The 27,247-nt window shown below is 43.3% G+C and overlaps 3 protein-coding genes across 5 annotated transcripts; 1 reads left to right on the plus strand and 2 right to left on the minus strand.

Annotated features, from left to right (window-relative positions):
* Positions 1 to 89: 89 nt before the first annotated feature.
* On the minus strand, positions 90 to 12,376 carry KIAA1191. 3 transcript variants are annotated; one of them, XM_079968306.1, is made up of 10 exons: positions 12,146 to 12,376; positions 10,194 to 10,333; positions 9,357 to 9,452; positions 9,021 to 9,103; positions 7,447 to 7,637; positions 5,825 to 5,951; positions 4,108 to 4,232; positions 3,415 to 3,521; positions 2,955 to 3,100; positions 90 to 1,727 (listed from the first exon to the last, which is right to left on the minus strand). In XM_079968306.1, exons 4-10 carry the CDS (start codon positions 9,046 to 9,048, stop codon positions 1,519 to 1,521), a joined length of 933 nt encoding a protein of 310 aa, XP_079824432.1. In that variant the 5' UTR covers positions 9,049 to 9,103; positions 9,357 to 9,452; positions 10,194 to 10,333; positions 12,146 to 12,376; the 3' UTR covers positions 90 to 1,518. The 3 variants fall into 3 exon arrangements, with proteins under 3 accessions (XP_079824432.1, XP_079824433.1, XP_079824431.1); XM_079968307.1 differs by lacking the exon at positions 10,194 to 10,333; XM_079968305.1 differs by lacking the exons at positions 9,021 to 9,103; positions 9,357 to 9,452; positions 10,194 to 10,333; positions 12,146 to 12,376 and having other exon boundaries at positions 7,447 to 9,000.
* Positions 12,377 to 16,840: 4,464 nt separating this feature from the next.
* Positions 16,841 to 21,459, plus strand: ARL10 (ARF like GTPase 10). The gene is made up of 4 exons (XM_079966602.1): positions 16,841 to 17,895; positions 18,914 to 19,082; positions 19,365 to 19,540; positions 20,541 to 21,459. Exons 1-4 carry the CDS (start codon positions 17,704 to 17,706, stop codon positions 20,715 to 20,717), a joined length of 714 nt encoding a protein of 237 aa, XP_079822728.1. The 5' UTR covers positions 16,841 to 17,703; the 3' UTR covers positions 20,718 to 21,459.
* Positions 21,460 to 22,507: 1,048 nt separating this feature from the next.
* NOP16 (NOP16 nucleolar protein) lies at positions 22,508 to 27,132 on the minus strand. Its single transcript, XM_079966603.1, has 5 exons — positions 26,926 to 27,132; positions 25,694 to 25,808; positions 24,043 to 24,112; positions 23,484 to 23,590; positions 22,508 to 23,136 (listed from the first exon to the last, which is right to left on the minus strand). Exons 1-5 carry the CDS (start codon positions 27,030 to 27,032, stop codon positions 22,993 to 22,995), a joined length of 543 nt encoding a protein of 180 aa, XP_079822729.1. The 5' UTR covers positions 27,033 to 27,132; the 3' UTR covers positions 22,508 to 22,992.
* Positions 27,133 to 27,247: the final 115 nt, after the last annotated feature.

Raw genomic sequence — 27,247 nt, forward strand, 5'->3', positions numbered from 1 at the left:
TCGAAGGGCTTACTCCTCGATATGTAGATTGCAGTCTTAGTGATGTGTGACAGATTCTGCCATTGCAGTGATGACCACATCCCCAACAGTCATTCTCTAAGGTTTTTTTTATTATTGTGCAGAGATGTTAAGCACAGAGACATGAACACAAAATATCACAAAATAAGTTAACACTAAACAAAAAGCTGGATCACTGTTTACACACAGCAATGGTGATGACTAATAGGGCAGAAAAAGCTACAGTGGTATTGAAGCACAAGTCCTAATGTCGTCAATGTAAGTAAAGAAATAAGATGAAGCTGAGTGAGACACCACCAAGTCACTCAGCTGCAGAACTGCCAACAATCTAGAAACAACACAGTTCAGAAAGGGGACAGATCCCATTTAGGACATAAAAAAAGATTAGTGAGGACTTCTCAGTAAACATGCTGTTAAACAAAAGACCTTTTTATCTGCATAATGGATATTCCAAGATTGCCATCTTATCACTATAAAGCCAACCGGTGACTTACGAGTTTAGGCCAAGGACAGTACCTGCCCCCTATGTCTTCAAGCAATCACAGAACACATCAAGTCTTCCACTGTCTGATTGCTCAAATAGAAATTAGCAACAATTTATGCAAATGCTTATGTTCACATCTAGAGACGCTAGGTTAAAATCTTCCCTATGCTCTAATGACTTATTTTCCTCTTCCTCCCTAAGAAATATATAAATAAGCATAACCACTGTCCCTTTAACTTTATAGTTATTATCTCACATCCTTTCCCCTGAAAGTGCTACTAATAATTCCCAAATGAATCCCCAGGAAAACAGCTACAAATCCCTTTGTTACCTCTAGGAATGAAGAAACTTTTCCATTCTACTGTGGCTCCAGCTTCATGGTATGCAGAACCCATTTGATGCAAAGGGCTTCACAAACAGTATCATTTCATAGTACAAGTCTAGAATTAGTACTGATATTTTTTTCATGTTGAAACATTTAGGTCCCTAAGACATGAATCTCTTACATGTAGAAATAGCCAAGCAGGGAGTCTTCAACTTTCAAGCATGGGCTAAATTTCTCCAATATTCTTACCAGAACATTAGACTTCAGTTGATGCTAGATTCCCTCAAACGGTTCAAAGAAGATACTAGAAAGTTATACATTGTCCTTCAGTAATCTTGCAAGAATAAGTAGATGTCTACACAAACAGCAGCCCAAATATTCAAGCCAAAAAGGTCCAATAAGTTGGTTGATTCCCTTTATAAAACTTAGGTATTCAGAGAAGCACAGAACTGCATGTCAGAACTCTGTTGGCAAGATAGTTATTATTTTGGTGCTGCATAAGAGACCTTTGGAAGGAAAAAAAGAGCAAGAAATTCAGAAAGTTGCCCAAATCTTGTTTCACCACTGTCTGTAACTCTGACCTAGAAGAGACCTTCCTATGTCAACTGTATGTGTGGAATGTGAAAGACACCCTAGGACAATATGGTCCATCAGATTTCAAGATCATCCTGCCTTTTAAGTGGAGGTGTTTCTAGAAACCAGTAGGAGTAAGCACATTCATGTCCCGGGGTCTGAGGTTATGAGAACGTGGGGACCGCTTCTTTTCATCCATAGCTGGAATGTCCATCTTGGGAGGCTTGAAAGTTGCAGGGTCCTCTGCCATCCTGGTGGCCTGGGCACGCATTAGTTCCATTGGGGTTGGTTTCTGGGCACCCTTATAGGCCTGGACGGTAAAGCCCCCTGAGAGAAGAAGAGGATACAAAAGAGATAAGAGAAAGGCAAAAGCAGCAAACCATTACGCACATCTGTGCAGATGTACAGCACAATCAAGACTTGTGTAAGCAATTGCCATTTCATCAAATTCTAAGCACTAACCTGGCGTGCTCTGGTCCATGGGGTCACGAAGAGTCGGACACGACTAAACGACTAAACAACAAGCACTAACCACCATGTGGCATGTGGCAGTTCTCTTTGTCAACAAAAGATATTTGTGTATTCCTATAGTGACAGTCATATGAGGAAGCTATACCTAAAACTGAAACTCAAGTATCCCTTGTGATAAGCTTTTTGCACATAATATATGGCCACTTTGCCTTGAACAGAATTTAATTGTCACTGGAAGATTCAGGAATAGTTCTGGCAAATCAGCATTAAAGGAGCAATGCAGATGGTTAAAGAGTCAGAATAATATTCACTACATTTTTTCTTAAAAGAAGTAGGCAGAGCATCTTTGCTTACTGGGAAACTATGGAACAGACATTCCTCTATCAAATATGACTGAAGGCAAAACAAAACACTAGTAGTTAACACTTAGTAAAACCACATTAACTACAAATTTAGGATTAACGCTGCTGTTACAAAAGCACAATAATGTGGTTGGGGGGGTGGGTACAAGACTGAATCCAAAGTTTGATTTTCCGACCTTTGAATGCAGCATTCAAGTTCTATGCCATAGACTGCAGAAAGCTGTGGACACACATTTTACTATATGCCACACCTTGATAGATGCATTCTCTTCTGTAGTCCCAATTCCAATTGACAATGAATTCTTCCCATTTACTTTTAAGTCTCTTCATAATTTTAACTCTTTGTTAGAGCAGGGCTTAACTAATACATCAGTTGACTCCCATCAGCAGAATTCCTACACAAGGGCTTTCGCTTGTGCTATGGGGCTTTCCCTCCTCCTCTCCCCATACACCCCAAAATTGGCTCTGGGGGCATCAGGAGAAGCCCTGGAATAGTATGCAAGGGGAGGAGAGGGGGGGTTGTTCTTTCTGGCAAGCCAAAATGCTTGCCTTGACAAAACAATTACCACAGTGTGATGTTTAATTTCTCCTGTAGTCTTTAAAGCCAAAGCTTGCTACTCCAGTCTTTTGTAAAATGAACACATATTTTTGAAGACTGTATTTTTGGAAGAACACATATTTTTGAATACATAAAGACTGTTTTCTTAAAATGTTGCTGTACCTGAATCTGTGTGTTTTTGAAGAGATCTAGGTCCAAAGAAGCTCCATTTTTCAGACGGTACTTTATCGCCATCCCCACCACCGGAATCCATGGCAGCAAGCTCAGGACCCGTGATGGATGCGGAGGACCCCTGACTAAACCAACCCCTGAAGAGAACAAATCAATTAAGAACTGAAACCAGATAGGCAGACCATGGTAGTATCTAACTACCACAAACATTTAATCCCAACTGAACAATTCTCACTCCACATAGGTTTACACCAAAAGATAAATCCAGGAAAAAATTATGTGAGCCACATTACCTACCCACAACTGAAAGACTGGGTATCTTTAAAAACGCAGCAAAAAAGCATTGGACAGATTCCACAAACAGGGTTCACAAAACCCAAAAGGAAGCTAGGATTCCTATTAATTTAGTCACATAGTTAAGTGCCCTTTGTTTTCCTCTTGGGAAATGTACCTGTATGTGCGCTTGGGAGAGGATTGGGGAGTGCTGCTTGGAGTGGACTGGGCGGAAGAGGCCTGTTTATCTTCTTTTGCCATCTCTCCACTTTGCATCTTTAGGTTCTGTTAGAAAGGGTAAAGATGTACACAGCTGGAAGCTTTCCAATTCTAGCAAGTGAACAGCGAGCAGCCACAGTTTAATTTTGTTTCTTTCATTGGTAAAGCTTAATAAAAGCATGATGCAGCATATTAATGAGACTTGCATGCAAGATTGTATGGAGACATTTCTGCCTTGATTACAGCTACCTCTCATACATACCATCTTTCAAATCATCACCCTCTATTACTGAACTTTGTATTCCGCTTTAAAGGCAGAGCACCCATTTCCCAGTAATAGTAAATTCTATATGTTCAGTCTCAGAAAGTTAGGCTTTTAGTGCAGGGAAATAATTTACATAAATTACTTTCAGTGCCAATGCCTCACTGGTACTGATCAAGAACTCAATACATTATATTTAACTAGCACTAGATTCAAGCTCTCTTAACACAAACTCTGAAACAGGATGCAAACCGGAAAAATCCTTGATTCTATTGTGCCAATGGCACCTATTAGCAAACTTTCCACACTTAGTTCTGAAAAGTAGTTATTTACAACCAATACCAATTTAAGGAATTCACTACTAAAGCACAGTGAGACCCAACACCTTACATGGAGTGACTCAGCCACACGATGGTATTTAGTCTCCTCTGCAGTGAGGCCTTTGTGGGGAGTGTATCCGGCATCTCTCAACCCTGCCTGCTGCTCAAAGCGTTGAATGCTCTCCTGAGTTTGCTCTAGAACGGACAACATGACACATTCATACAAGCCACAAACACTACGGCCTGCAACAAATTTCTAAAAGGCAATATCCTATAGCCTTTATAGTTATTAGAAATGATAAAGCATGGAGGGAGAGATTTCTTTAAGCCATCTATTATAAAGCGCCAGAGCAACACACAGCAGAGTTAAAAAATATTCTGGAACTTTCATCATTCCAGCAGATTGGAAGGGGAGGACAGGACTAAAGTTAAAAAGAGAGACCAGTATAGTAAAATAATCTAGGATTGCTTTGTTTGTTTATTAAATTTGTATACAGCCCTTCACCCAAAGATCACAAGGTGGAGAATATAAATAGTCCCCTTCCCACAAACACATTTAAAAGGCCATACATTGTTTAATCAGCTAAAGGTCTGGTTATACAGAAATGTTTTCCTCTGCCCTGAGCTCTTCCTACAAGTGATCTCACTGTATTTTTTGGGTTCCAGAACCAGACTTTCTAAACCAGGGATGGGGGACATGTGGCCCTGCAGGTGCTGTTAGATATTGTTACTGTCTATTGGCCATAGCTGATGGAGGCAGTAGCACATTATCTTGAGTCACAGGTAGGTTCCTCATCCCTGTTCTAAACCTTTACTGCAACAACTTTTGTTATGTTCTCATGAATGCAGCATAAATTCATACATAATCAGAAGCTGGGCCCAAAAAAGAACCCACCAGGGTTTAAGAGGAACACCTTCAGAATGCCTTCCTCCAATCTACTGTTATTCAGAGCAGAAACCTCAACCCTGTCCTTTAGTAGCTTTTTTAAAGAAAAATTATGCAATAGTAACGGCTATCTTTAAATATTAATAAAATATGTTTCCAGGAATTATTTCTTAAACATAAAAGGAAGTTTCCTTCATTGCTTTACTGTAAGAAAGTAATATACCTGAACTAGACTTCCATTCTGCTGTGATCACTAGACTTCCAAAACAGAAAAACTACAAGAGACTCAAAATGGTGAAATACATATGCCACATCCAAAGCATGCTGATTCAAACATATTGTCTATGTGCCAGTTATCTGCCCATTAGTAGGAGGAAATGTACCATTAGCAACCTAATGAAGTTGTTTAATTCACTGTAAATTCAATGGAAGTGTGTATTTAGTTTTCCCAAAATATGTAACAGCTACAATTAAACATACGTTAAGTGCCAACAAATTATCTTCCACAGCCATTCATTTTAATACATTGACTGGACAAATGGAATGAGTTTGCCAAGCTAACAAGTAAGAGCTGGCAGTACAGTCCCACTACCACAAAACACATAATGAAGTGTTGCAGGACTTAAGAAGAACTAAATTTCCATGCTGTTTCCCTTAGGTTACATGCTAGTATTTAGGTACTAAAGAGGATCAGAATATGGAGGTAGAGCATCAAATTCATTCTTACAGTATTTTGTTTGACCCTTTCCATTAGGGCATCCAATCTCTTTGAAGGCCTTTCTGAACAGACAACTATATCACAGAGAATTAAAATAACCCACATGGTAATGGGAAATAAACCATATTGCAAAATTTGATCTCCAGGGTAACTTGCCTACTAGAGGAACACAAGAGCTCTTACTTGTGATGAGAGAATTCATGATGATGTGGGTGGCCTTGGCCTTCACTACAGGAACCTTGTTCACAGTCTCAGTGGAAGATGAGGGGGTAATGGCAGATGGATGCATGCTAGTCTCCCCTTCCTCATCCTGTGCAGAGGAAGCCAGCGACAGTTTGAGGAGAAAGGGGCAAAATTACCTTAGGAGAATCCCACACACTACTCCTGCTCCTCAAGGGAAGGAGTCCTGGAATCATACTTGAACTGTACAGATTGAACATGGTGCTCTTGCCATTTTTCCGCCCTCTCATCTATAACATTTTAATTCTGTATAGTATTTAGAAATCTTTGGTCTTGCATCCAGCAGGTAATCAATCTCAAAATATCATTATATGAAGCTAGAGATCACTCCTATTTTCACCAAAAACCAGATTCTCTGTAGTCTATGAAAACAGGTGAAAATATTCTCTCCTGCATGGAAGATAACTCCAACCCCCAAGTCTGGTTCTCCTCATAAGATAACAACTATGGCTTTCTGATTATTCCCTGCTTTTGAAAAGTAAATCCAGGGTCACAATCTGTTACTTGCCAGCCACCCACAGCCATTTAACCCTAGTAAAAATCTATAGTTTTTTTTTAAAAAAAATCATACCAGCTTTTCGTTGTGACACTTACACTCTTTTTGTCAGACATTTCACCAGTTCTGACCAGTTACAGCCATTGTAATGAAAATGAGTGTTTCTCCCTCAATAATTGTTGCTATAAAAAGTATCAGAAGAGCATTTGTATTACTGGCATCTGCTTGACTCAAGAGAAATGGAGTGTGCCTCTGGAGCGAAGCCAAGCTGCTGTTAGTAGCACTGAAGTGACCTCTCAGGGGTGCAAGCCTGGGCAATGTGTATGGAGGTCCTTGGCTGCCCAGTCAACAAGACCCTACTCTCAGCCTTGCTGAAGTGGTCCAAAGGAAAGCAGGGCAATACGTTTGGTACCAGCCTGGCTTCAGGAGTTGCCAGAAGGAGGCGTACAAGGTGCCAACCAACCATCTTAGGGACTACGTTCTGGTTTTGTGTGGGGTTTACCCCTTAGCTTTTCTTCCCTGAAGATATCCTGCAAGGCAGCAGAGGTTTAGGATCAGGGTTTTCCTTCTCCTAGGTGGATGAGCCCCACCTGCCCCTCACTTCCCTCTACAGCACGTGCAGAAACTGCCTTCTTGACACTTGGACCCACTATGGGTCTTGTCCGCTCAATCTGCCAGAGCCTGTATTCACATGTAGGGGAAGTCCCTAACTCACCAAGGGTTTGAGACCACTCAGCTACCCTCACCTGGTTTAGCCGGCCAGTCAAAGCTGTTTTCCGGGGTGTGGCTGTCACATGCTGATAACTTCTAGGAGCCACAGGTGAGAGCTGAGTGCAGCGTGGGAACCAAAGGTGGACAAAGTACCCCAGAAGTAGCACACTACATCTCCCACCAGAGGTACTACACCTCCCCTAACACCCCATACACCCAGAAGAGCAAAGCAATGCAAATCTGATGCTCCTCAGCACAGTTAATTTCAGTGGTTGATTTACGTCTTCAGTGGGACATTAAAAGTGGTATTTACTGGACACCTCATACCACCTCTATAGTCACTCTAGAGACTGCATACCTTGGAAATATTTTCATATTTGCGTTCTGGGACGACTGGCTGTTTCCACAGGATATTGGTGGACATATTTGGAGGAGGAGGGGTCATTGGTGCTGTATCCTCAAGGGCATCATCATAACTGAATGTCCGACGGTTCATTCCAATGGGTTGGGACATCTTTCCTAGAAAGCCTCCAGAGCCATGCTCAATAGCTAAGGACAGAGATGAAAATTTCACAGTAGGCTGCACTTTTAGAATGTCAACTTTATACAAGCAAGTAGTACAGATCACATTAGAACTTATTTCATTAAGATGATCTTCTAGCATCAGTATCACAGGATTTTAGAACATTGTGATGTAACTAACTTTCTTTCAGGCCCAAGGCCACATCACTGTATTCCAACTCCGTCAGGGCAACATGCCACAGGTAGGCATGGCCACCTTATAGCAGGCAAGCAAGAGCACCTGTGCACAAGCCACCACATGCATACCAGGGAACACGCACACAAACAGCAAGCAAGGTGAAAAATGAAATTGACAATAGCTGTGAGGGTAGTTTCAACCTCTCTGCCCAGTACTATGAGGATGAATTTCCATTAGTGTACTATGCCCCCCTCAATCTCAAGGCAGCACCACACTGGGTCAGGGAATTGGGGGCTACTGGAGAAGACTTAGTGGACTGGATGAAGCCCATTGGCCACTGGTTCACCACTACTGATCAAAACAATGCACTTGATCCATTTCAACTAATAATTAGAGAGCTAAAGGTGCTACTAGAGCTAGAAATTCTTAGGCCAAAGCTCCTAGAAACACTGTTACTCAAAAAAGTCTACTGCCTATTAATTTAGGCACTTATCTAGTCCAGAATTACTAAAACCCAAGCCCTGGTACTAAAACATTTATTCAGAATCTTTTCCCACATGAGACACCTAGGATCAGGAAGGTAATCAACTTTTCATTAAAAGATGTTCAAACAGAATAACCCCAGAAAACACAACCTAAAAAAAAAACCAGGCTAGAAAATGTTTAGGTACTTAGAATGGTCATTCGATTTCATAGGGATCTGAAGAATTTTCCATCCCTGCCGAGATGACTTCCCAAACTAATGGCAAACAGCCTTTTCACTCATAATCAGGTAAATAAGCACACTAACCATCGGATTTCAATAAATTCACTCAAAAGCAAATTAAAAGTCAAGTAATGGTAGCATACATAATACATAATCCTGAAGGCAATCTGAAAAACTACTTCCAGGAACAGATGGAAGAATTCATCTCAGAGAACTCCATCAATTTAGTAATTAATTCATCATTATCTAGTTAGCAGTTGTTGGTCATTAGCAGGCAAGAAAACTGACAACTGCAACCATAAGATGCTAGGTCACCAACAGATGTATTGTTGAAGCGCAATTACAATTCTCTCTAGAGCAGAGTCAGATCTTTATGTGTGTCTGCATTTAGTGTGGTACAGCTAGACCTTCATAAAGACAACACAAATAGACTTGCGAGATTTGAATAAAGGGCCTGATGATATTTGTTACAATTACCACTAGACACTTTTACACCCGACACATTTACTTAGATAATTAGTTTTACCAGGAGCATCTGTTCGTCTTGAAGCCATGATTGCAAGTCCAGGTGTTTCACTATATGGAAATCCAGAACAGTATTGCTGTTACCTAATAAAAACAGAGGGTACTTTCATCTGCAAAAGTTACACCATAGCAAAGGATCCTGGTTTATAATAAAACTAGAGTATGTCAATGAAGCTCCACATACTTTACTTTGCTTATAAAACTAGTAAGATGTCTAACATTTATTTTTAAATAATGAAGCAATGAAAAGGTATTATGACCTAACTAATTTTAAATTAATCAGCCTGCGTATCATTGTAATCAAAGTTTTATAAGGAAAAAAACTAATAGAGCTTACCACAACTTATGATGAGAGAAAGATGTCAAAAAAGGACCATTCTGTTGCTGATGCTGAAACTAGCAAACCATCCTCACGAGCTTCCATGCAGACAGACTGACAAAAATTCAGAAGCAATAAATCTTTACTAAAGTAAGACAGTCTACAATTGCAGTAAAATTGTATTCATAATAACCTAATTCAATACTGACAGAAAGCCACTTCAACCTTCATAAAGGAGAAAATAGTGCACAACGCTCAAATGCCTCATCTACCTGTTAACCATTAGGTTGGTGTTTTGAGACCACCCAGAGACAGCTGTGAGCGGAATTTCTGTATTGCAGGGAGTTGAACTAGATCAGGGACGTCCAACAGGTAGACCATGATCTACCGGTAGATCACTGAATGTCTTGAGGTAGATCACTGGCTCCCCCAAAGAAGCTCAACAACTTTGGCTTCCCTTAAAAAAGCTCAACAGTTTAGCCCCGCACCCCCACAAAACGGTGCTTTCCTCCTCCCTAAAAAAAAAAAAGCTTAACAACTTTGACCTGAATCTCTAAAAAAAGGGCCTTCCTCCTCCTTATAAAACCTCAACAACTTTGACCTGAATGCCCAAAAAGGGGGCAGATCACTGCCAGTTTTTAACTCTGAGTAGATCACAGTCTCTTGGGAGTTGGCCACTCCTGGACTAGATGATCCTTCCAACTCTACAATTCTATGTGGGAATTCTCTAACATTTGAAGTGGTCTCAACTAGACACTATGTACATCAACCACACCAAAGAAACCATCACTCAGTTGGACTGTCAAGTACTTGCAAAAATATAAAATATAAATATGAAGTTATAAATTAGCATACTTGGACTGCAGTAGTAAATAAATTAAGTCCAGTCGAAGTTGACTATGGGGTGCTGCACTCATCTCATTTCAAGCTGAGGGAGACGGTATTTGTCCACAGACAGCTTTCCGGGTCATGCGACCAGCATGACTAAACTGCTTCTGGAACAACAGAATACCCTGATGGAAATGCTGTTTACCTTCCCACTGAAGTAGTACCCATTTATCTACTTGCACTAGCATGCTTTCAAACAATGGAATTCAAACTGTGGACCTTCCTACTGCAGTGGCAACAACACAGGGTCAAAGAACACTCCACATCTCAATCAACATCTAAGTAATCTATAGAGGGATTTTTTTCCCCCTTTTCTTTCTATGTTAAATTTTGGGTTTTGTATTTTTCTTGTGTATTTTGTTTATTGTCTTGTAACTTTTTTCTTGTTAAAAATTTAACAAAATATCATTTAAAAAAAAAACAACAACATCTAAGTAATCTACAATGGCACCTGGTTTCAAGGCAATGGGAAGTTTTCCAGCACAATATAAAGCAATCAACAGTGGTAGTTTACCTTTAAATTAATAAAATGCAATGGTCTCAAAAGGTATTCTGGTGATTTACCCAGACAATCAAAGGTAAGCATCAAATAACTCAGGAGAGGTAGGTATTTCCATGAGGGAAATGCAGACTTGCCATAGATATAGCCTCCATAGCAGTAATGTTATCAGAGTGGGTGAGATATAAATAAGATGCTACAATGTAATTTACATTAATTTTTCTAACCATCATCTGTTGGCCAGTTCTAAGCATTTTATTCTTCTTCCAACTGCAGAAACTGCTGACCTGGAAAGCAGCTATACAAACACCCACTAGCTCATGCCAGCATATTCTCCCATATGGTTGCAATTAACAGTAGACAGATGCTGTAAATGCAGCTTCAAGAGGCACCGAGTCCAAATGGCCACTTAAGTCTTGTCCAGCATTTCTCACTAGAGACCAACAATTGCTACTTCTTGCAGCCAAGCAAGCGGTTTAAATCCAAGTGAGCCTATTCTCTCCCTCCTCCAATAATGAGAGAGGATGCAGGGGCTAGTGGCATGGGCTGCTTTTAACATACTAACTGTATACAACATCTAACTGTTGAGGCACTTTACATATTATTATGAATCACTTTGAACAACCATCAACATGCAAAGAAAATAAGTTTTGCTGTAGGCTCAAAAGGTTTAGTCCACTAACAATCATTCCCTAAGCAAGTGTGTAAGGGAGGGAGCCACACCACCGACAAGTGTAGGCAACAGGTCCGTCTCATAGGTTAGGCTACAACCCTATACTGGCTTTCCAGAGAGTAAGCCCCTTTGAACTCAATGTTTAGGAAAGTTTTTAATGTCTGACGTTTTATCGTGTTTTTAATATTCTGTTGGGAGCCGCCCAAAGTGGCTGGGGAAACCCAGCCAGATGGGCGGGGTATAAACAGTAAATTAGTATTAGTATTTGGCTTGCTTCCGAGTAGACATGCATAGTTAGGCTGAACGCCGACAGGGAAAGGAGAGGCGTTAGTTTACAAAACGCATGCAGTGAGATTAAAAACGCGTTTAATATATTTTTGCATGTTTACTCGAGAGCAAGTCTCACGGAGCCTGCAATAGGCCTTGCTCCCAAGTAAGTGTTTTTAGGATGGCACCCTAAGAAAAAGAGGCGGTTGCCTCAGATTTCACCACAAGCAGCATCTTCCGTCCACGTCCCGCCCTGTCCCGGGGGGGAGTTCAGGTATTTTCCAAATACTGTAGGCTTCAGGCTCTTCCAAGCAGATGTCTGGGAAGGTGTCGCGCAAAATAAATTCCGCCGGAGCCTTTCATCCCCGAGCCCAGCCTCCTCCTGATGGTCTGCGGCGGTTCCACGACCGGCCTATCCCGCCCACTATGCGCCGTAAACAACAAGGCCGGCCTGCCCTCCCGCCCGCCTCTTTCTCTTACCTCCCTTCTCTTCCTGGGCCGCCCGCAGCCCCCGGACTGGGTTCCCCCGGTACTAACAGGCCCGCTGCGCCCACGAGTCGGACGAGAGCAGGAGGCGGAGGAGGCCGCCCGCGAGCAGACGCCGGTCAACGAGATTCGGAGGCGCCATGGCGCAGCCCGAGCCGGGAGGAAGAGCTCAAGCCAGACCAAACCAGGTCAGCAGCAACGCAGCTGACGACGTGCAACTCAAAGGACGCTGGCGGAGGGAGCGCAATATATAAGCTTAACGATCTCGCGAGAGTTCAAGCTCGCGGCGTTTGAGAGACTAATTCTGAGGGAACTTAGCCGTTGGTATTCAGAAGTGTACGGGCTCCGGCAACGGAGACGGGCAGAGCGCCGGGGTGGTGCAGGCATTGATATACAGTGGCCTTGTTCTCTATGAATCTGTCTAATCCTCTTTTAAAGACGTCCACGTCGGGTGTCATCAGTGCCTCCTGTGGGAGCGAGTTCCATAGTTTGTGCTGTGTGAAGAAAAAGTACATTCTTTTGTCCTGAATCTTCCAACATTCAGCTACATTGTATGTCCACGAGTTCTAGTGTTACTAGAGATGGAGAAAAATGGTTCGTTTTCTCCATGCATAATTTTATATCTTTCTAGTGCTTTTTTCTAAAAAGAAAATGTTTAGGGGGTACTCTCATTTTCCTACTCATATTGAAATACTGCCCCTCAGTGAGGCCAAACTTAATGTCTGGGGTATGTGTACCCCTGTGTCCCCCCAGAAAAAGGCACTGTATCTTTCTATCATGTCACCTCTAAAAAGCCCCAAATGCAGCAGCCTTTTCTCATAAGGGTATTGCTCCATCCCTCGGATCATTGTGGTTCCACCTTTCTGAAACCTTTCCAGCTTGAAAATAACCTTTTTGAGGTGAGGCAATCAGAGCTGTACACAGTGTTCCAGGGGCAGTTGCACCATAGATTTGTACTTGTATCAGCAATTTTATTTTCAATTCCTTTCCTAATAATTCCTAGCATATTTTCTCTTTTCTTTTTTTTTCACCGCTGCCACACACTGTGTCAGCTTCTTCATTGAGTTGTTCACTCTTTTTCCTGGTTAGTCATCACCAGTTCTGACTCCATAAGTGTATAGGTTAAATAGGATTTGGGGCCCCAGCATGCATGAGTTCACACTTATTTGCATTGAATTGCCCTTGCCATTTTACCACCCATTCACACAGTTTGAAGATGTCCTTTGGAAGCTTTTTGCAACCCTTCTTTGTTTTAATGACTGAACAACTGAGTATCATCAACAAACTTGTCCACCTCACTGCTCACCCCTAACTCTAGATCTTTTAAAAAAAGAAGTTAAAAAGCACAAGTCCCAATACTGATCCTTGGGGGACTCCACTTTCTACATCCCTCCATCAAGACAACTATCTATTTACTCCTAGTTTCTGCATTCTGTTATGTAATCAATTCCTAATCAATAATATGTATTCCTCTTGTCCTGTATCTGCTTACTAAGCAGTCAAAAGCTTTGTGAATATCCAAGCACACTGTGTCAACTGGATCACCTCTGTCTATATGGTTGTTGACACTCTCAAATAACTAATACAGTGGTACCTCAGGTTAAGTACTTAATTCGTTCTGGATGTCCGTTCTTAACCTGAAACTGTTCTTAACCTGAAGCACCACTTTAGCTAATGGGGCCTCCTGCTGCTGCTGCGCTGCCAGAGCACAATTTCTGTTCTCATCCTGAAGTAAAGTTCTTAATCCGAAGTACTATTTCTGGGTTAGCGGAGTCTGTAACCTGAAGCGTATGTAACCTGAAGCGTATGTAACCCAAGGTACCACTGTAGGTTAATAAAACAGGCCTTACTCTTGCAGAACTCATGCTGGCTCTGCTTCAGCACAGCTTGTTCTAGATGACTGGTCACAGTGTTCCGTTGCACTAAACGTGGTTTAGTCATGCTGGCCACATGATCCAGAAAGCTGTCTGTGGACAAACGCCGACTCCCTCGGCCTGAAAGCGACATGAGTGCCGCAACCCCATAGTCGTCTTTGACTAGACTTAACCATCCAGGGGTCCTTTACCTTTTTTACCTATATGATTGGTTGTTTTATCTTGAACAATACCTCCCACCAGTTTCCCCAAGGCAGACGTTAAGCCAACCAGCCTGTAATTTCCACAGTGCTATTGAGGAATCTGCCCCTTTGGGGATTTCTGGCTTGCTAATTTGATGCTTTCTTTAACAACCAGAGCAACACCAACTCCAGTATGTCTTCCCTGTTCTTCCTATAGTATTTATATCTAGATATAATCATGTCCTGCTGGTTCTCTCCTTTCCACCAGGCTAGTCATGCTTGGAAGGCCTGTTATGAAACGATGGGAATTGTGATTTTGTGCTATAGTTTTGCTTACGTTGCTGAATTGCCAGTGTATTCCTGTAATACAGAAGCAATTTAGTTACAAATCAAATGACAGACCTTGAAGCCACATTTCAAGGCTGTAATTTCCCCCCCCCCCCCCAAAGTCCCTGACACATGCACACCCACACACCTCTTTGCAGCAGATGAAAGTTTGGTGAGATGTGGAGGGGGCAACTTTTGCCAAGCCCTGGTATGCATGTGTACTTAAAGGCAGGGGAGGGGGGGAACTGTCCAGAACAATTATATAACTTCAATAAGTTATGCCTTTCTTCTTGTTTTCCTCTTCCCTCCCCATTACGTTTTCCTTTTGTATGATGTCTGTTAGTTTGTGAGCTTGAAGGCAAGGGGCCGGTTTTTCTTTTAATCTCTGTACAGCACAAAGAAAAAAGTAGGAACTTTAGAAGTAATGTTGTTTTTAGAAGAAGAGTGAAACTGGAACCTTGCAAACATTTGTGTAGGGCTCACTAGGATTTCATATGAAGGTACTAATATTCAACCTGTATCCCAAAGCATACTGCCTTTGACAGTGGAGGTAGAACAGGTTCAGGGTTAGTAGCCTCTATCTATCTATCAAACCTTTTTTGAAAATACAAATTAAAAGTAAAACAAAACAGATGCAAAAGGTGAGTACTAATATAACAAGTTTAAGACAATTCAGTAACTATGCATACTAACAATCTTAACTCTTTCTCATTTAGATTTTCTTTAAAGGGTTTCAGGATAAAGAGAGAAAATAACTCAGAAGGTCCATAGTCTAGAGTACATGGGCCAGGGGAGAGGGCAACAGCCACTTTCCATTGAGCTTTAGCACTTATAGCTGCAGAGAAGCCCTTGAAAGCAGAGTTGGGTTGCATCCCAATAACCCCATACAGAAAACAAAGGAAACTGCACACATATTGCAGTATTGTTTTGTGACCTTTGGGAAAGTCAGAATTTACTGAGTGTCCTGAATCATCAAAGGATTGTTGTTAGGCAAGGTATCTGCTTGACACTGCAGTTCCAGCAAATAATGCTGTTGCTTTTATTTTTTAATGCAAATATGTCAGAGAAGAGAGATGGAAATAATTCTGAAAATGCCAATTTATTCCTCCCACATAAATGGTGCTTTTCTTCCGCAATGGGCTGGATTCAGTACCATGACTCCTCTATTAAATATACCTTTAGGAATCATGACACACTTCTCAGAGGCTGCTCAGAGTTTAATAAAAAACCCTAATAATAATACAGTGTTACAATGGAATGAAGAGAGGGGTCTGAGATCAAGTCCCTATCCTGGCTCTTGTGGGCAGGAGCTGTTTCTCTTTTATTCTCTCTTATTCTCTCTTCCCCTCAAGACAATATGGTTCCTCAGAAATCCCCCCCCCATTCTTTTTCATCTTTTAATTTTTGTCTTTTGTTATCATTGTTCTCTTTGTTTTATGTACTTTTAAAATGAAATAATAATATAAAACATTTACAAAAAAGAAAGTTCCCCCCTTCAGATGTTTTCCCTCCCCTTCAATATTTATGTATCTACAATACCAGTTATGTGCTGTCTTTCAATATCAAGCCCTCCCAAGGTGGTTTACAAAAGTTAACTAGCTTCATATACATAGCAGGAACGCGGGGCTTCCAGATAAGAATCATCAGTCTACCTGCTCCCTGGACTCCTATGTGATATTACTTTTACCCATTCCTATGATCCACTTGCCCTGAGAATTGATACTTATTTCAGGCAGGAGTCCTAGACTGTGGCATGTCTGTAAAAATACAGTTAAAAAATCACACCTGCCCAGCTTTATCCAACTTGCCTCTGAATACTGCTTGCTGGAAACCGCAGGAGGGAAGAATGCTCTTGTACTCAGGTCCTGTGTGTCAGGCATCTGTTTGGCCACTGTGAGAACAGGATGCCGCCAACATGATTTTCACTGTTTGGCCACTGTGAGAACAGGATGCCGCCAACATGATTTTCATGGCAGTGCCTCAGAGGCAGACCAGTTCCAATCTGCATTTTGCTTGGGCATGGAGAAACCCTCAGACCATTTGGTCCATCTAGGTTAATACTGTCTACACTGACCAGAGGCAGCTCTTCAGGGTTTCAGGCAAGCTTTTTAGAATCATAGAATCATAGAATCATAGAGTTGGAAGAGACCACAAGGGCCATCGAGTCCAACCCCCTGCCAAGCAGGAAACACCATCAGAGCACTCCTGACATATGGTTGTCAAGCCTCTGCTTAAAGACCTCCAAAGAAGGAGACTCCACCACACTCCTTGGCAGCAAATTCCACTGTCGAACAGCTCTTTTCTCCCTTTGCTCTACCTGGAGATGCCAAAGATGAAACCCAGGACATTCTGCATGCAAAATGTCCTGTCATCTTGGTATGAGACATGAGCAAGGTTGGTCTGAGACATTTTGGCCTCTGGGGTGAACCACAAAATGGCACCTCCCCACCAGGGAAGAAAAGGTGAGTGAAGTTATACCGCAAGAACAAGGTGGAATTAAAGATCTACAGATCTGCTGCCCCTGTGGATCCTGCCACTAGAGGCAATTGCCTTACCGTGCCTCATGGGTGGGCCAGCCCTGGACATGGGTAGGGGGACTTGTGGCCCTACAGATGTCATTGGACCCCAGCTCCCATTACTGTATTCCCAGGCAGCATGACCAGCGGTCAGGTATAACGGCAGTCTCAATCCAGCAATAGTGAGAATTCCGCCTTGGTGTAAGGCAATATTACGCTCAGCAATGCATTTTCTCTTTCTCTGTCACCCACCGCCCGCTCCCGGGGAATCTTACTAGGTGGAGAGACAGAGCAAGTCCCCTTTAAGGCCGAGAGTGACGTCAGCCGGACTCCGTCCGCAGTTTGCTGGGGCTGATGCTGCCACCGGCCGGGAAATTCTCTGGTTAGACTGAGTCAGCAGCGCGCGCACACACACAGAGGCTGTTGTTGGTCAGCTGGGCGCATCTGCTGTGGATCGCTGCACTTGCTAGTACACAAGCCTCTTCAACCCAGGTTGCTAACTTGCGAAATAAGGAAGCACACGGATTTAAGGCAAGCCCAGGAGGCTGCAGGGGACTTTTCTGTGCGGGTTCATTCGGAGTGAGGCGCTGCTGGTGTTGTTGCAGTTGCCTCTCCGCCTGATTGGAAGTTGTTTCAGTCCGGTTCCTTCGCCAATGGCTCCTGCTGGCGCCATCAGACACCTGAGCCTGGCGCTGGGCGCAGCGGTGGCCGCCCTGGGCTCCCTCCTTTTCATCGCCTGGAAGATCTACTTCCGAGACGTCAACGACAGCTGCATCGGCTGGAGGGGGCGCTGGGAGCAGCAGCTGGAAGCGGAGCTGGGGCGCAACGCACCCGGAGGCGAGGAGGTAAGATGGGTGGAGGCTGGGAGCGCCCTATACTCAGGGCCAGTGCTACTCTGTCAGCCTCCACCTGGGACAATTGCAGCTCAGTTGCTAAAAGGAAGGAATATGTTTGGATCCATCCAGATCAGTCCTTTGCCTTAGGGGGACTGGTCAGATGTGGCAGATGGGGTCGTGATTCCAGGAAAGGTCCTAGAACAGATAATTCAACAGTCCTGTCCATGAGCACTTGGAAAAGGATGCCGTGATTCCTAAGACCCCGCATGAGTTTCTCAAAAACAGGTCATGCCAGAAGAATTTCATTTCATTTTTCATAGAGGATAGAGGTACAAGCTTGGTGGATCAGGGGAATGCTGCGGACATAGTGCTTCAGACTTTTGACAAAGCCCCCCTCCCCCTATTCTTGCAAGGAAGCTGGTAAAATGTGGACTAGATGGAGTAATTGTTGGGTGGATTTGTAGATGGTTAGCTGACTCAAAGAGTACTCGTTAATGGTTCTTTGTCATCCTGGAAAAAAGTGATAAATGGGGGGCCGACTGCAGGGATCTGTCCTGGGCCAATGGTCTTTATAAACAACTTGGATGAAGGAATTGAGGGGATGCTCATCAAATTTGCAGTTGACATCAAACTGGGAGAGGTAGCTAGTGCTTCAGAAGACAGAATCAGGATCAAGTATATTGTTTTTGGATGCTTAATCTAAGAACTTTTGCTCCATAGGTTACATAGGTTTGTGTATAGTACACAAAATAGCTAGATCTTCAGTTTGGCTGGTATCTTCTTTGTTTGGATGCTTAATCTAAGAACATTTGTTGCAACTGCATCTAACAGTGCAAGGCTATCCATCTCTCTCATCTCTAAGTGACCTTCCCCGACAGCCTAACAATAACAGCTTTACACACAACCCAAACACATGAAGTCTGGTTTTGCAGACTTGGCAAATAGCCACAGGTGAGGCTGCCAGTCATGAAAGGTCCTCCTGCAGCTATGCTACTGCTGTGCCTCGAAGCCTTTCTTCTCTTTTCAGCCACCTTCCTGTGAGTATCAGATTTTGGTCCTTGGTTTGGATGGGGCTGGAAAAAGCAGCATTATCCACTATATCTGCAGCACAGAAGCCAAGATGCACATAGCACCCACTCAGGGTTTCAACTCAGCACAACTGCAGGCCAATGGGCTCCAGATGGACCTCCTGGAGGGTAAGTCCTACCACAGCCTCCTGGAAGCAAGGCAGTCTGGGACAGTGGGAGAACTTTGGAAGTGGCCTTGTATCATTGCTGTGAGGGAAATGTGCAAGGAATTCTCTCTAAGTCATTGCATCACAAATATTTGAGGGGGGAGGGTTTTACTAGAAGTTCTATGTGCCTAAAACAGAACTGAGTGTTCCATGCACCTCTTTTCTTTGGCAGTGGATGGGTGCCGAAAACATGCCATATACTCAACATGTATGGTTTTTATTTTTGGTCCTTTTTGTGTCTCAGTTGGTGGCAGCCAGAATCTACGTTCGTACTGGAACCACTACCTCAGCAAAGCCCATGTCCTAGTGTTTGTAGTGGACTCTGCAGATGGCCTGCGCCTCCACACTGCCCGACAGGAGCTCCATGGCCTGCTAGCAGAGGACCCCCAGTTGCCTCTGATAGTTCTCGCTAACAAACAGGTGGGCCTCTTCTTTCACCTGGGACTATCTACAAAAGCCTTTCTCAACCTAGGGCCCACAGATGTTCTTTAACTACAACTCCCATCATCCCTGACCACTGGACATTCTGGCTAGGAATGATGGGAGTTGTAGTCCAACAACTTATGGGGATCCAAAGTTGATAAAGACTGGGTCTAGACTAGAGCAAGGCAGAGGAACCTTTTACCAGATGAAGCAGGACACCATTCCTGATAGGGATGACTCCTCCTGCTGGAGACAAGCAGGATCCTCAACTTGCAACATCATCTCTAGAGGGGAGGAGTCATTGCATCTCTCCAGACCTGCCTGCTGCAAGGGAAAGTTGGGTCTTTGTGTCTCTCTGTGTGCTTGAGTGGAGTGGGGCCAGAGGCAAAACTGGCCATGTTAACGGATATACAGTAAGCAATGCAGAAGTTATCTTTTGTATAGTAGGCCACACAAAGGTTAGCAGTGTTTACACACACATCTCTCCATCCTCCAGCCAGGCAAGCAAGAGGCGTTATCACAGTTCAGTGATAACATTCTAGCCAGGCAAATGCACACAAGGAAGTGCAGAGCAGGGCTGGTGAGAGATGTGTCCTGGGGAAGAGTTCCAAGGGCCAGATGGAGATGCCCGGAGGGCCACATTCAGTCTAGTTCCCCACCCCTGATCTGGAGATGGAACCCTGAACGTGCAGAGATGGAAGGGATCCCCAAGACCCATCTAGTCCAACCCCCTGCAACGTAGATCTTGTCTGTGTGCTTGACATCTTCTGTATATCATTTGCTTGTACTGACATGACTAAGTATAGGATAGCTTATGGTGTCGTCATAAGCATTTAATGTCAAGTATAACTGTCTCCTTCCCAGCTCTCCTTTTCACACAGATTCTTGTCTGAGAACGAGTGAAAGTAGATTTAAAGGTGTGCTTAAATACAGTTCTCTTAAGGACGGGTGGGGGAGCGGTGTCATTTGTTCAACCTGTGATCTATATCCACTCTAGGACAAGAGTGATGCGCTGAGCGTGGCAGAATTGCACGAGGAGCTGGCACTGAACACCCTGAAACATCAAAGGGAATTCTTTCTTCTGCCCACAAGTGCTACTGATGCTGGCCTGACCACCACAAACAGTGTTCTCCACCTGAAGAAACTGCTGCTCAAACTCCTGGCTCAGGTCTGAAGGTTCTTCAACATCTCCAGGATATTCAAGCCACATGGAGCCAACTCTTAGCTTCCTCTTAGCTTCTTGAGATCTTATCCTCAGAGAAACAGGCTTTCCAGGCCCTCAAAAGAATTTTTTAGGTGTTTACTAAACCCCCTTCTGGAAAGAAACCTTACCACCAATATAACCATCGAGACCTTGGCTAAAACAGGGGCAAAATATACTGACCGTGGGGATAATACAGTAGTCTTGGGGGTGGCTGCTGGCATCAGCTGCTGAAAGTCCTAGTGAATGGCACTGTCAATATTTGCACTAAGAACTATCACTTTGTCTTCAAGACTCGACACAGCAGGTCTATAGGAAAAGTCTGCCCTGTGCAGGCTGGAATACCTCATCCCTCACTGCCCTTTTGAGAAGCTGGGGATTGACTGTGCCCCTATGAAATACTATTAAATCCTCACTGCAATTAGTGGGGAACAGGATGTACCGTCTCAAACTGCCATGAGGGCTAGTCTGAGAGTGGGTGTTAAAGGAGCATCTCAGCAGAGTATGTGCAAGCAGCTATTCTGTTGAGGTGTCCCTGATGGCTGTTAGGGCTTTAAATGCTACTTACTAGTGCAATAAAATCTATCATACCTGATAAGCAACTTGATGGCTTAGCTGATCCCTCTCCAACATACTACATGCCCTTGAATTACAGCCATTTCCTTAGCCTAAGCATGTAGGACCAATTGTGCTTCTGAGGCACTAGCTCCTTGCTCCAAGTTAGCCCTCAGTGAATTACTACCCTTAATCTCTTTCTGAAGAAAGCAAGAGTTGTGAATTTCAGTGAAAAGCTGCAGAAGGAACTGGGAAATTTGAGTTACCTAATATGAATTGCTGTGCCCAGGCTAATGAAGCTGCAAATCCCTTTCTCAGTTTGGTGCTATGTTTGATCTCAAGTCACCTGGCTCAGGACTCATTCCTATATAATCCATATTCCTCCTGAACTGGAAACTATACAGTCAGATAGTGGTGGCTGGGACATGCCAAGGGCCGGCCTCAGAGTTTGGGCTGCCCGTGATGTGGAAGAAGTTGGTCTCAGACAAAATGCCAATCTTACCTCTAGAGAAAGGAAAAGTTTTACATGTTCAGCCAGGCAGTCCTGCAGAGGGACCTTGTGTTTACAAGCAGAGTTAACCCAACCCTTGTGTGCTCTTTCTCAAACGGTACACATGCCAACTTCCTTTTCCCTTTCCTCACAGCGGGAAAACAGCAGTACTGCCTGAGCTTGGGCTACACTCCTTTTGCAAAACCTGATCACCTCTCCTGTAGCATCAAAGGTTATGGGAAGCTTTGTTTGTACCTGTGGCTCCTAGCCCTAAGTTCCTCTTGCCTGTATGAAATGGATAATTGGTGACCAACTGTTTACACTATGCCCCCCTACCCACTGTATCAAATAAACCTTGAGTTGTTTGTCTCAGCTGTAAGGGATATGGTTGTGTTTTCTATGCAACTAGAGATATCACTAGGCCAGCAGCGTCATGTGTTATTGCTGTTAAGAAAGGCAGAACTCAAGGAGTGTTAAGGCCACTGCCAATACATGTACATAATTACAGTTAAGGGGTCTCTCTCTCTCTCTCTATGTGTATTTTCATAGGAGCCTTCCCAAGGTCAGCTTTCCTTTGTACTTGTATAATGTCATCTCACGGGTGGACCTGCTGATACACAAAAATAGGACTTAAAATACTATAGCTGCAAAAAGTCAAGAAACAGACACCTTTCCATAGTAAGAGACCAATTTTTTAAAGAAACTTCTTTTTTAAAAAAAGAAAGGGAAATATTTTACTCTTCATAAAATAATGCTTGAAAACATACTGACTTTTGATTACATTGGTTTACCACGACTTCTTGTTTCCATAGCTGGATGATGTACCAAAATTTCCTTAGGACAGTCTTCCCCACCTGTTCTCCAGATGGTTTGGCAAAGCTGCTTGTCACTCACACAGCAAGAACAGGAAACATCCTTTGGCTGTGCTTTGTTACTGACTGGGGGTTTGGGAAAGAAGTTTATTTCAACTAGGATCTATCCCAAAGCTAAGATGGTGCAAGCAGAATGCAGCAAGGGCTCTCTAACTATTAGAGGTCAGACAAAGTCCCATCTACATAAACACCTTCCCATCTTCTCTCTTCAAAGGGCACAATTATAGATAATCCAACATTTCAGTCCCTGACCAGAAGTCACTTGAGGGCAAACTAGCATCTGAAATAATATAGGTGCAGCTGCTTCTGCCCATTTCTTTGGTGAGTAAAATCATTGCTGTTCCATCTTCTCTGGCTGCAGAGAGGCAACAAAGGTCTGGTATTCCTCAGGGTAGAAGCGTTTATATACATTGATTTTCCTCTTTATTTGCTTTGGTGTGTCCTGGTAATAGTTCTTCTCATCACGTGCCATAGCCTAGGAGGCGAAGAGTAAAGTTGTAATGAGCTACCTCAGCCTTAAGGAGGCCTCCCACACCCAGAAAGCAAGCCGTATACTGTACACCAAGAGTCAACAAGTGGCTGTGCACAAAGCAAATGGAAAATTACAACCACAGGAGTGCAGTCAGAAAATGTAGACTGAGTTCAGCTCAGGGTACAGGAAAGCACTATGGATAAAAAAAGGAAGCAAACAGGGAATTGAGTGAGATCAGCAGTTTTTGTTTTTTAAAAAACAGAGAAACCAGGAAATACTGAAAATTGGACATTCTAATGTTAGCAGCTGCAACCATTCACTGTGGAGCTTCTATAACAAAGAGTGCCTACCTTGTAGTTTTCACCATGGCTCCGGATCATGTGCTGGACATAGTCAATAAGATCTCGGGAGAGCGTCTCTGACTTTTTCTCTGGGAGGCTGGCCTCAGATTCCAACTCTTTAAGTGTTAAAAAGAAAAGGCAGTAAAGAAGAGGGAAGCGTTTTTGCACCCTGTGTGGCCTTTTTCGAGCAGAATAAATACAGCTAGATTCAACTAGTAGGATCACTGAGGTCACCCACATTTCCTCTTGCAAACCAGCAGTTCGCCATGCGGCGTGATCCTTTTGTGGCCGGCCAGCCTTTGGGGTCTAACAGAGGATGGGAGGGGGGGTTGGTTCAGACAGAAGTGGCCTCCAAGTTATAAAAACCGCACACAACAACAAAAGATTATGCATGATATCACCAGTGTTTCCCTGACAATGAGAGCTGATACACTCCAGAATACTGCACTTAATTTGAATAGGATAAATGGTTGCTCTCAGGATTTAAAGTTACAACAGTTCAGGCACAAGGTTTCAGTATGAGGCATCAGGCCAACATATTCATTGCCAATATGAAGCTATTACCAACCATTTAGTACATATGGCTTCCGCACAGTTTTCACATTTGCTTCTTGTCCATCCACTTCCATTTTCAGCACCTGCATTTTAAAAGACATGGTAGATCATGCTTTATACCAATACATTTATTATGCATTGCTTTGTATGCTCTAAAATGCTACCTAACTTTATAAATGTCTTAGCTGGCATGTTTTCATCTTTCCTTAAGGACTTAAAAGGATTCCCAACCACCCCATTTGTTTTTCTAATTTCATTATTCTCATTAATATTAATTGGAGAAGATAAAAGCACCCGAATAACAAAGTTTCACTAGATTTGTCTTTCACAAAAGGGCAAATGCGATAACACTTAAGGCAAACATGATGCAATGGTACTTCACCAATGCAGTCATTTCAGACTACTAAGTAACTCAAATTTTGGTAGCATCCCTAGAATAAGTTATCATTAGGAAAGTCATTCTGCGGTACTTTCACAAACCCACACAATTTATGTTCCAAGGAACGTTGGGATCATAGAATCACAGAGTTGGAAGGTACCCGAGGATCATCTCGTCCAACCCCCTGCAATGCAGAAATCTCAGCTAAAGCATCCATGACAGATGGCCCTCCAATTTCTGCTTAAAAACCTCCAAGGAAGAAGAGTCGACCACCTCTCGTGGGGTGTCAAATATATCCCTCATCAAGGGCGCCACAGAAAGATGGAGATTTTTACTAGATCAGCAGAAATACCATGGAAACATCCCAAGGTTTGGAATTCACCAAACTCTCCATCTGACCATTTGTGCTTCTGACCATCATCATCACCATCATCATTTTATTTGTATGCCGCCTTTCCATAGTTGAAACTATGCTCAAGGCAGCTTACAACATGCCAAGATTTATATAATTACCAACATAACAAAAGTCATAAACAATAAATAAAACACATCAAAAGATGCAAAACCAAATGGAAAACAATTTCCACATAAATCATAAAATCTAAAACTAAAAATACAACATTAACATCAATAACAATTTAAAATGACATAGATATAAAATATCTATGCAGCACCCATTGGTGGTTTCAAAGGACTTCTAATGATACAACCTCTGTGGTGTAGTGGTTAGAGTATCGGACTAGGACCTGGGAGACCAGGGTTCAAACCCCCACCCGGCCACAAAGCTCACTGGGTAACCTTGGGTCAATCACTGCCTAACTTCCTCACAGGGTTATTGTGTAGAGGAGAACCATACGTGCCACCTTGAGCTCACTGGAGAAGAAGGCAAGATATAAATGCAGCAAGCAAGCAAGCATTTTTTGCCCGTGGTTTCCCTGACTCATAAAGTTTTTTATCATTTTGACCATTGTATCTAGTATGAAGGGTGAAGTGGGAAAGTGTAAATGAGTTTGAAATACTACCTTTTTATGTTCTCACAAACAGGTTTGAAATAACATTTTAGCAACTGCTTTCATGCATACCTTGTGTCTAGCCAAACACCATGAGACCTTATGTCTTAGATATAGCATTTCCTTACTCAGAAATTTCCCCAGCTATTTCTGCAGCTGCCACTTTGTACATATTGTCTTGCTGGGACTGCATCCATCACCCATAAACTGGTATATAACCCAAGTTTTGGCTGAACTCCCAACCTGGAAACTTTACCTTACATATCACTACTCACCTGTTGCATTGTTTTCGGAATAGGTATAGCTTTGTTTGGATCAACAGCCAGGCCCATTTCTGCCAGGTTCTGCTTTACAGTTTTGGTCCTATCCCAGGCGTGTCGGATTTGGGTACTGAACAGAGATGGGGGTTGAGAGGAGGAAAGAATCATACATTAATATTAAGCATTCTTGAAGGGGTTCTTCCCCTCTCTAATAAGAATGGCCACACAACTAACTTAGAGAAAATATTAGCCACATTTGTCTACTCTAGACAGTTATGCCTGATTTCATTAATTTTAGAAGCCTGTTTGTTTCCTTGAATGCCTGCAGTCTTTCAACACATGGAAAGTAGGTAGAATGCTACTACATATGAGGTGTCTACTACCGCATGGTTCCACAGGAGTACTTTTAAATCTGATTTACTGATAGGTCTAGCTTGGGAAGGGTCTTTGAACTACGGTACCATTAACTTTGCCTAGTGGCAATTCAGTACTGAACTTGATCTGGTGTAATCAATACCCTCCAGAATTGCTCCCAAGCATTACAAATGACAGAAAAGCATTCTGTCTTCCATGGGCAGGATATGTAGAAAACACCGTACAGCATTTACTTATTTGTATTTCGTTGGTTGGTTGGTTTATATTCCACCTTTCTTCCCTCCTGGAGTTCAAGATTCACAGGATTCTCAGGTGGTCACCCATCCTGATGCTGATGAGACCTGCTTAGCTTCAGCCAAACGGCTGCATCATGTACCCTTAGGCTAAAAAATGGTACATGGCACCATAGAAGGGATTACAGAACAGTAACGGCAAAAATGAAACAAACGGAGGGTTGTACTTTTATCAGCTTTAACTTCGGTGACTGGCTAAAGCTGGAAAAAAAGGTGGCAGTGCAGAAGCCAGCAGGTTCTGCTGTGCTTCTAGAGATGGCCAGTTCCTGCACTGAAGGGGTTGGACCAGATAACCCTTGGAGTCCCTTTCAATTCTACAATTCTATTTTTCTTCCTTTGGCATCCGGCTCTGCAGGGCCTCCGAGAGGGCACAACATTTTGTGGTTCACCTCTGGTGCCAAAATACCTTGGGCCGGTCCTGGGTGAATGAGCCCTCCAGAGATCCAACATGCCCCATCCCCACCTGGCTAAGACGCGAAGGCTGGTAGGCCAGAGGAGCCCCGCTCCTCTCTCTCTGACGCCCTCTCTCCACCAAGTCCACCTGGAGCCTCCACTTCACCCCAATTCCCGGCCACTCACCATTTTATGCGGGGCGCCGCGCGCTTGCGGAAAGCCCTGTTCTGCTTCTTGCGGTCGACATTATAGTTGTACTTTTGCCGCCGGCTCTTCCCTTTGGCTTTCGGCATCGCGGCGACTCGGCGGAATATCGGTCGCAACAATCCAGCCACACGCGGCTTCTAATACAGGTAGAAGAAGCCCGAGCCTCTGGGAGCGTCGCCCCGATGCCCGATGGGAAACGTAGTTCTGCGGACTCGGCAGACTCGGTTGCGTTCCTGTAGGAGAGAGTCAGGCGGACTACAACTCCCAGCAACACGGCGGGCGGCGGCGGGGAAATACACGT

The sequence above is a fragment of the Podarcis cretensis genome, assembly GCF_951804945.1.
Source record: "Podarcis cretensis genome assembly, chromosome: 2".
Classification (NCBI taxonomy): domain Eukaryota; kingdom Metazoa; phylum Chordata; class Lepidosauria; order Squamata; family Lacertidae; genus Podarcis; species Podarcis cretensis.

What these genes read in the sequence shown, in the direction of transcription:
- KIAA1191 (XM_079968305.1), bottom strand. Translation starts at nt 7,752, where the DNA reads ATGCTAGAAGATCATCTTAATGAAATAAGTTCTAATGTGATCTGTACT. An exon ending in AATATGAAAATATTTCCAAG is followed by an intron (nt 5,952 to 7,446) that starts GTATGCAGTCTC and finishes TCCTCTGCACAG; the next exon opens with GATGAGGAAGGGGAGACTAG. An exon ending in TCAAAAACACACAGATTCAG is followed by an intron (nt 1,728 to 2,954) that starts GTACAGCAACAT and finishes TTCTTCTCTCAG; the next exon opens with GGGGCTTTACCGTCCAGGCC.
- ARL10 (XM_079966602.1), top strand. Translation starts at nt 17,704, where the DNA reads ATGGCTCCTGCTGGCGCCATCAGACACCTGAGCCTGGCGCTGGGCGCA. An exon ending in CCAGATGGACCTCCTGGAGG is followed by an intron (nt 19,083 to 19,364) that starts GTAAGTCCTACC and finishes TTTGTGTCTCAG; the next exon opens with TTGGTGGCAGCCAGAATCTA. An exon ending in TAGTTCTCGCTAACAAACAG is followed by an intron (nt 19,541 to 20,540) that starts GTGGGCCTCTTC and finishes TATCCACTCTAG; the next exon opens with GACAAGAGTGATGCGCTGAG.
- NOP16 (XM_079966603.1), bottom strand. Translation starts at nt 27,032, where the DNA reads ATGCCGAAAGCCAAAGGGAAGAGCCGGCGGCAAAAGTACAACTATAAT. An exon ending in GAAGCCATATGTACTAAATG is followed by an intron (nt 23,591 to 24,042) that starts GTTGGTAATAGC and finishes TAACACTTAAAG; the next exon opens with AGTTGGAATCTGAGGCCAGC. An exon ending in GCCATGGTGAAAACTACAAG is followed by an intron (nt 23,137 to 23,483) that starts GTAGGCACTCTT and finishes TTCGCCTCCTAG; the next exon opens with GCTATGGCACGTGATGAGAA.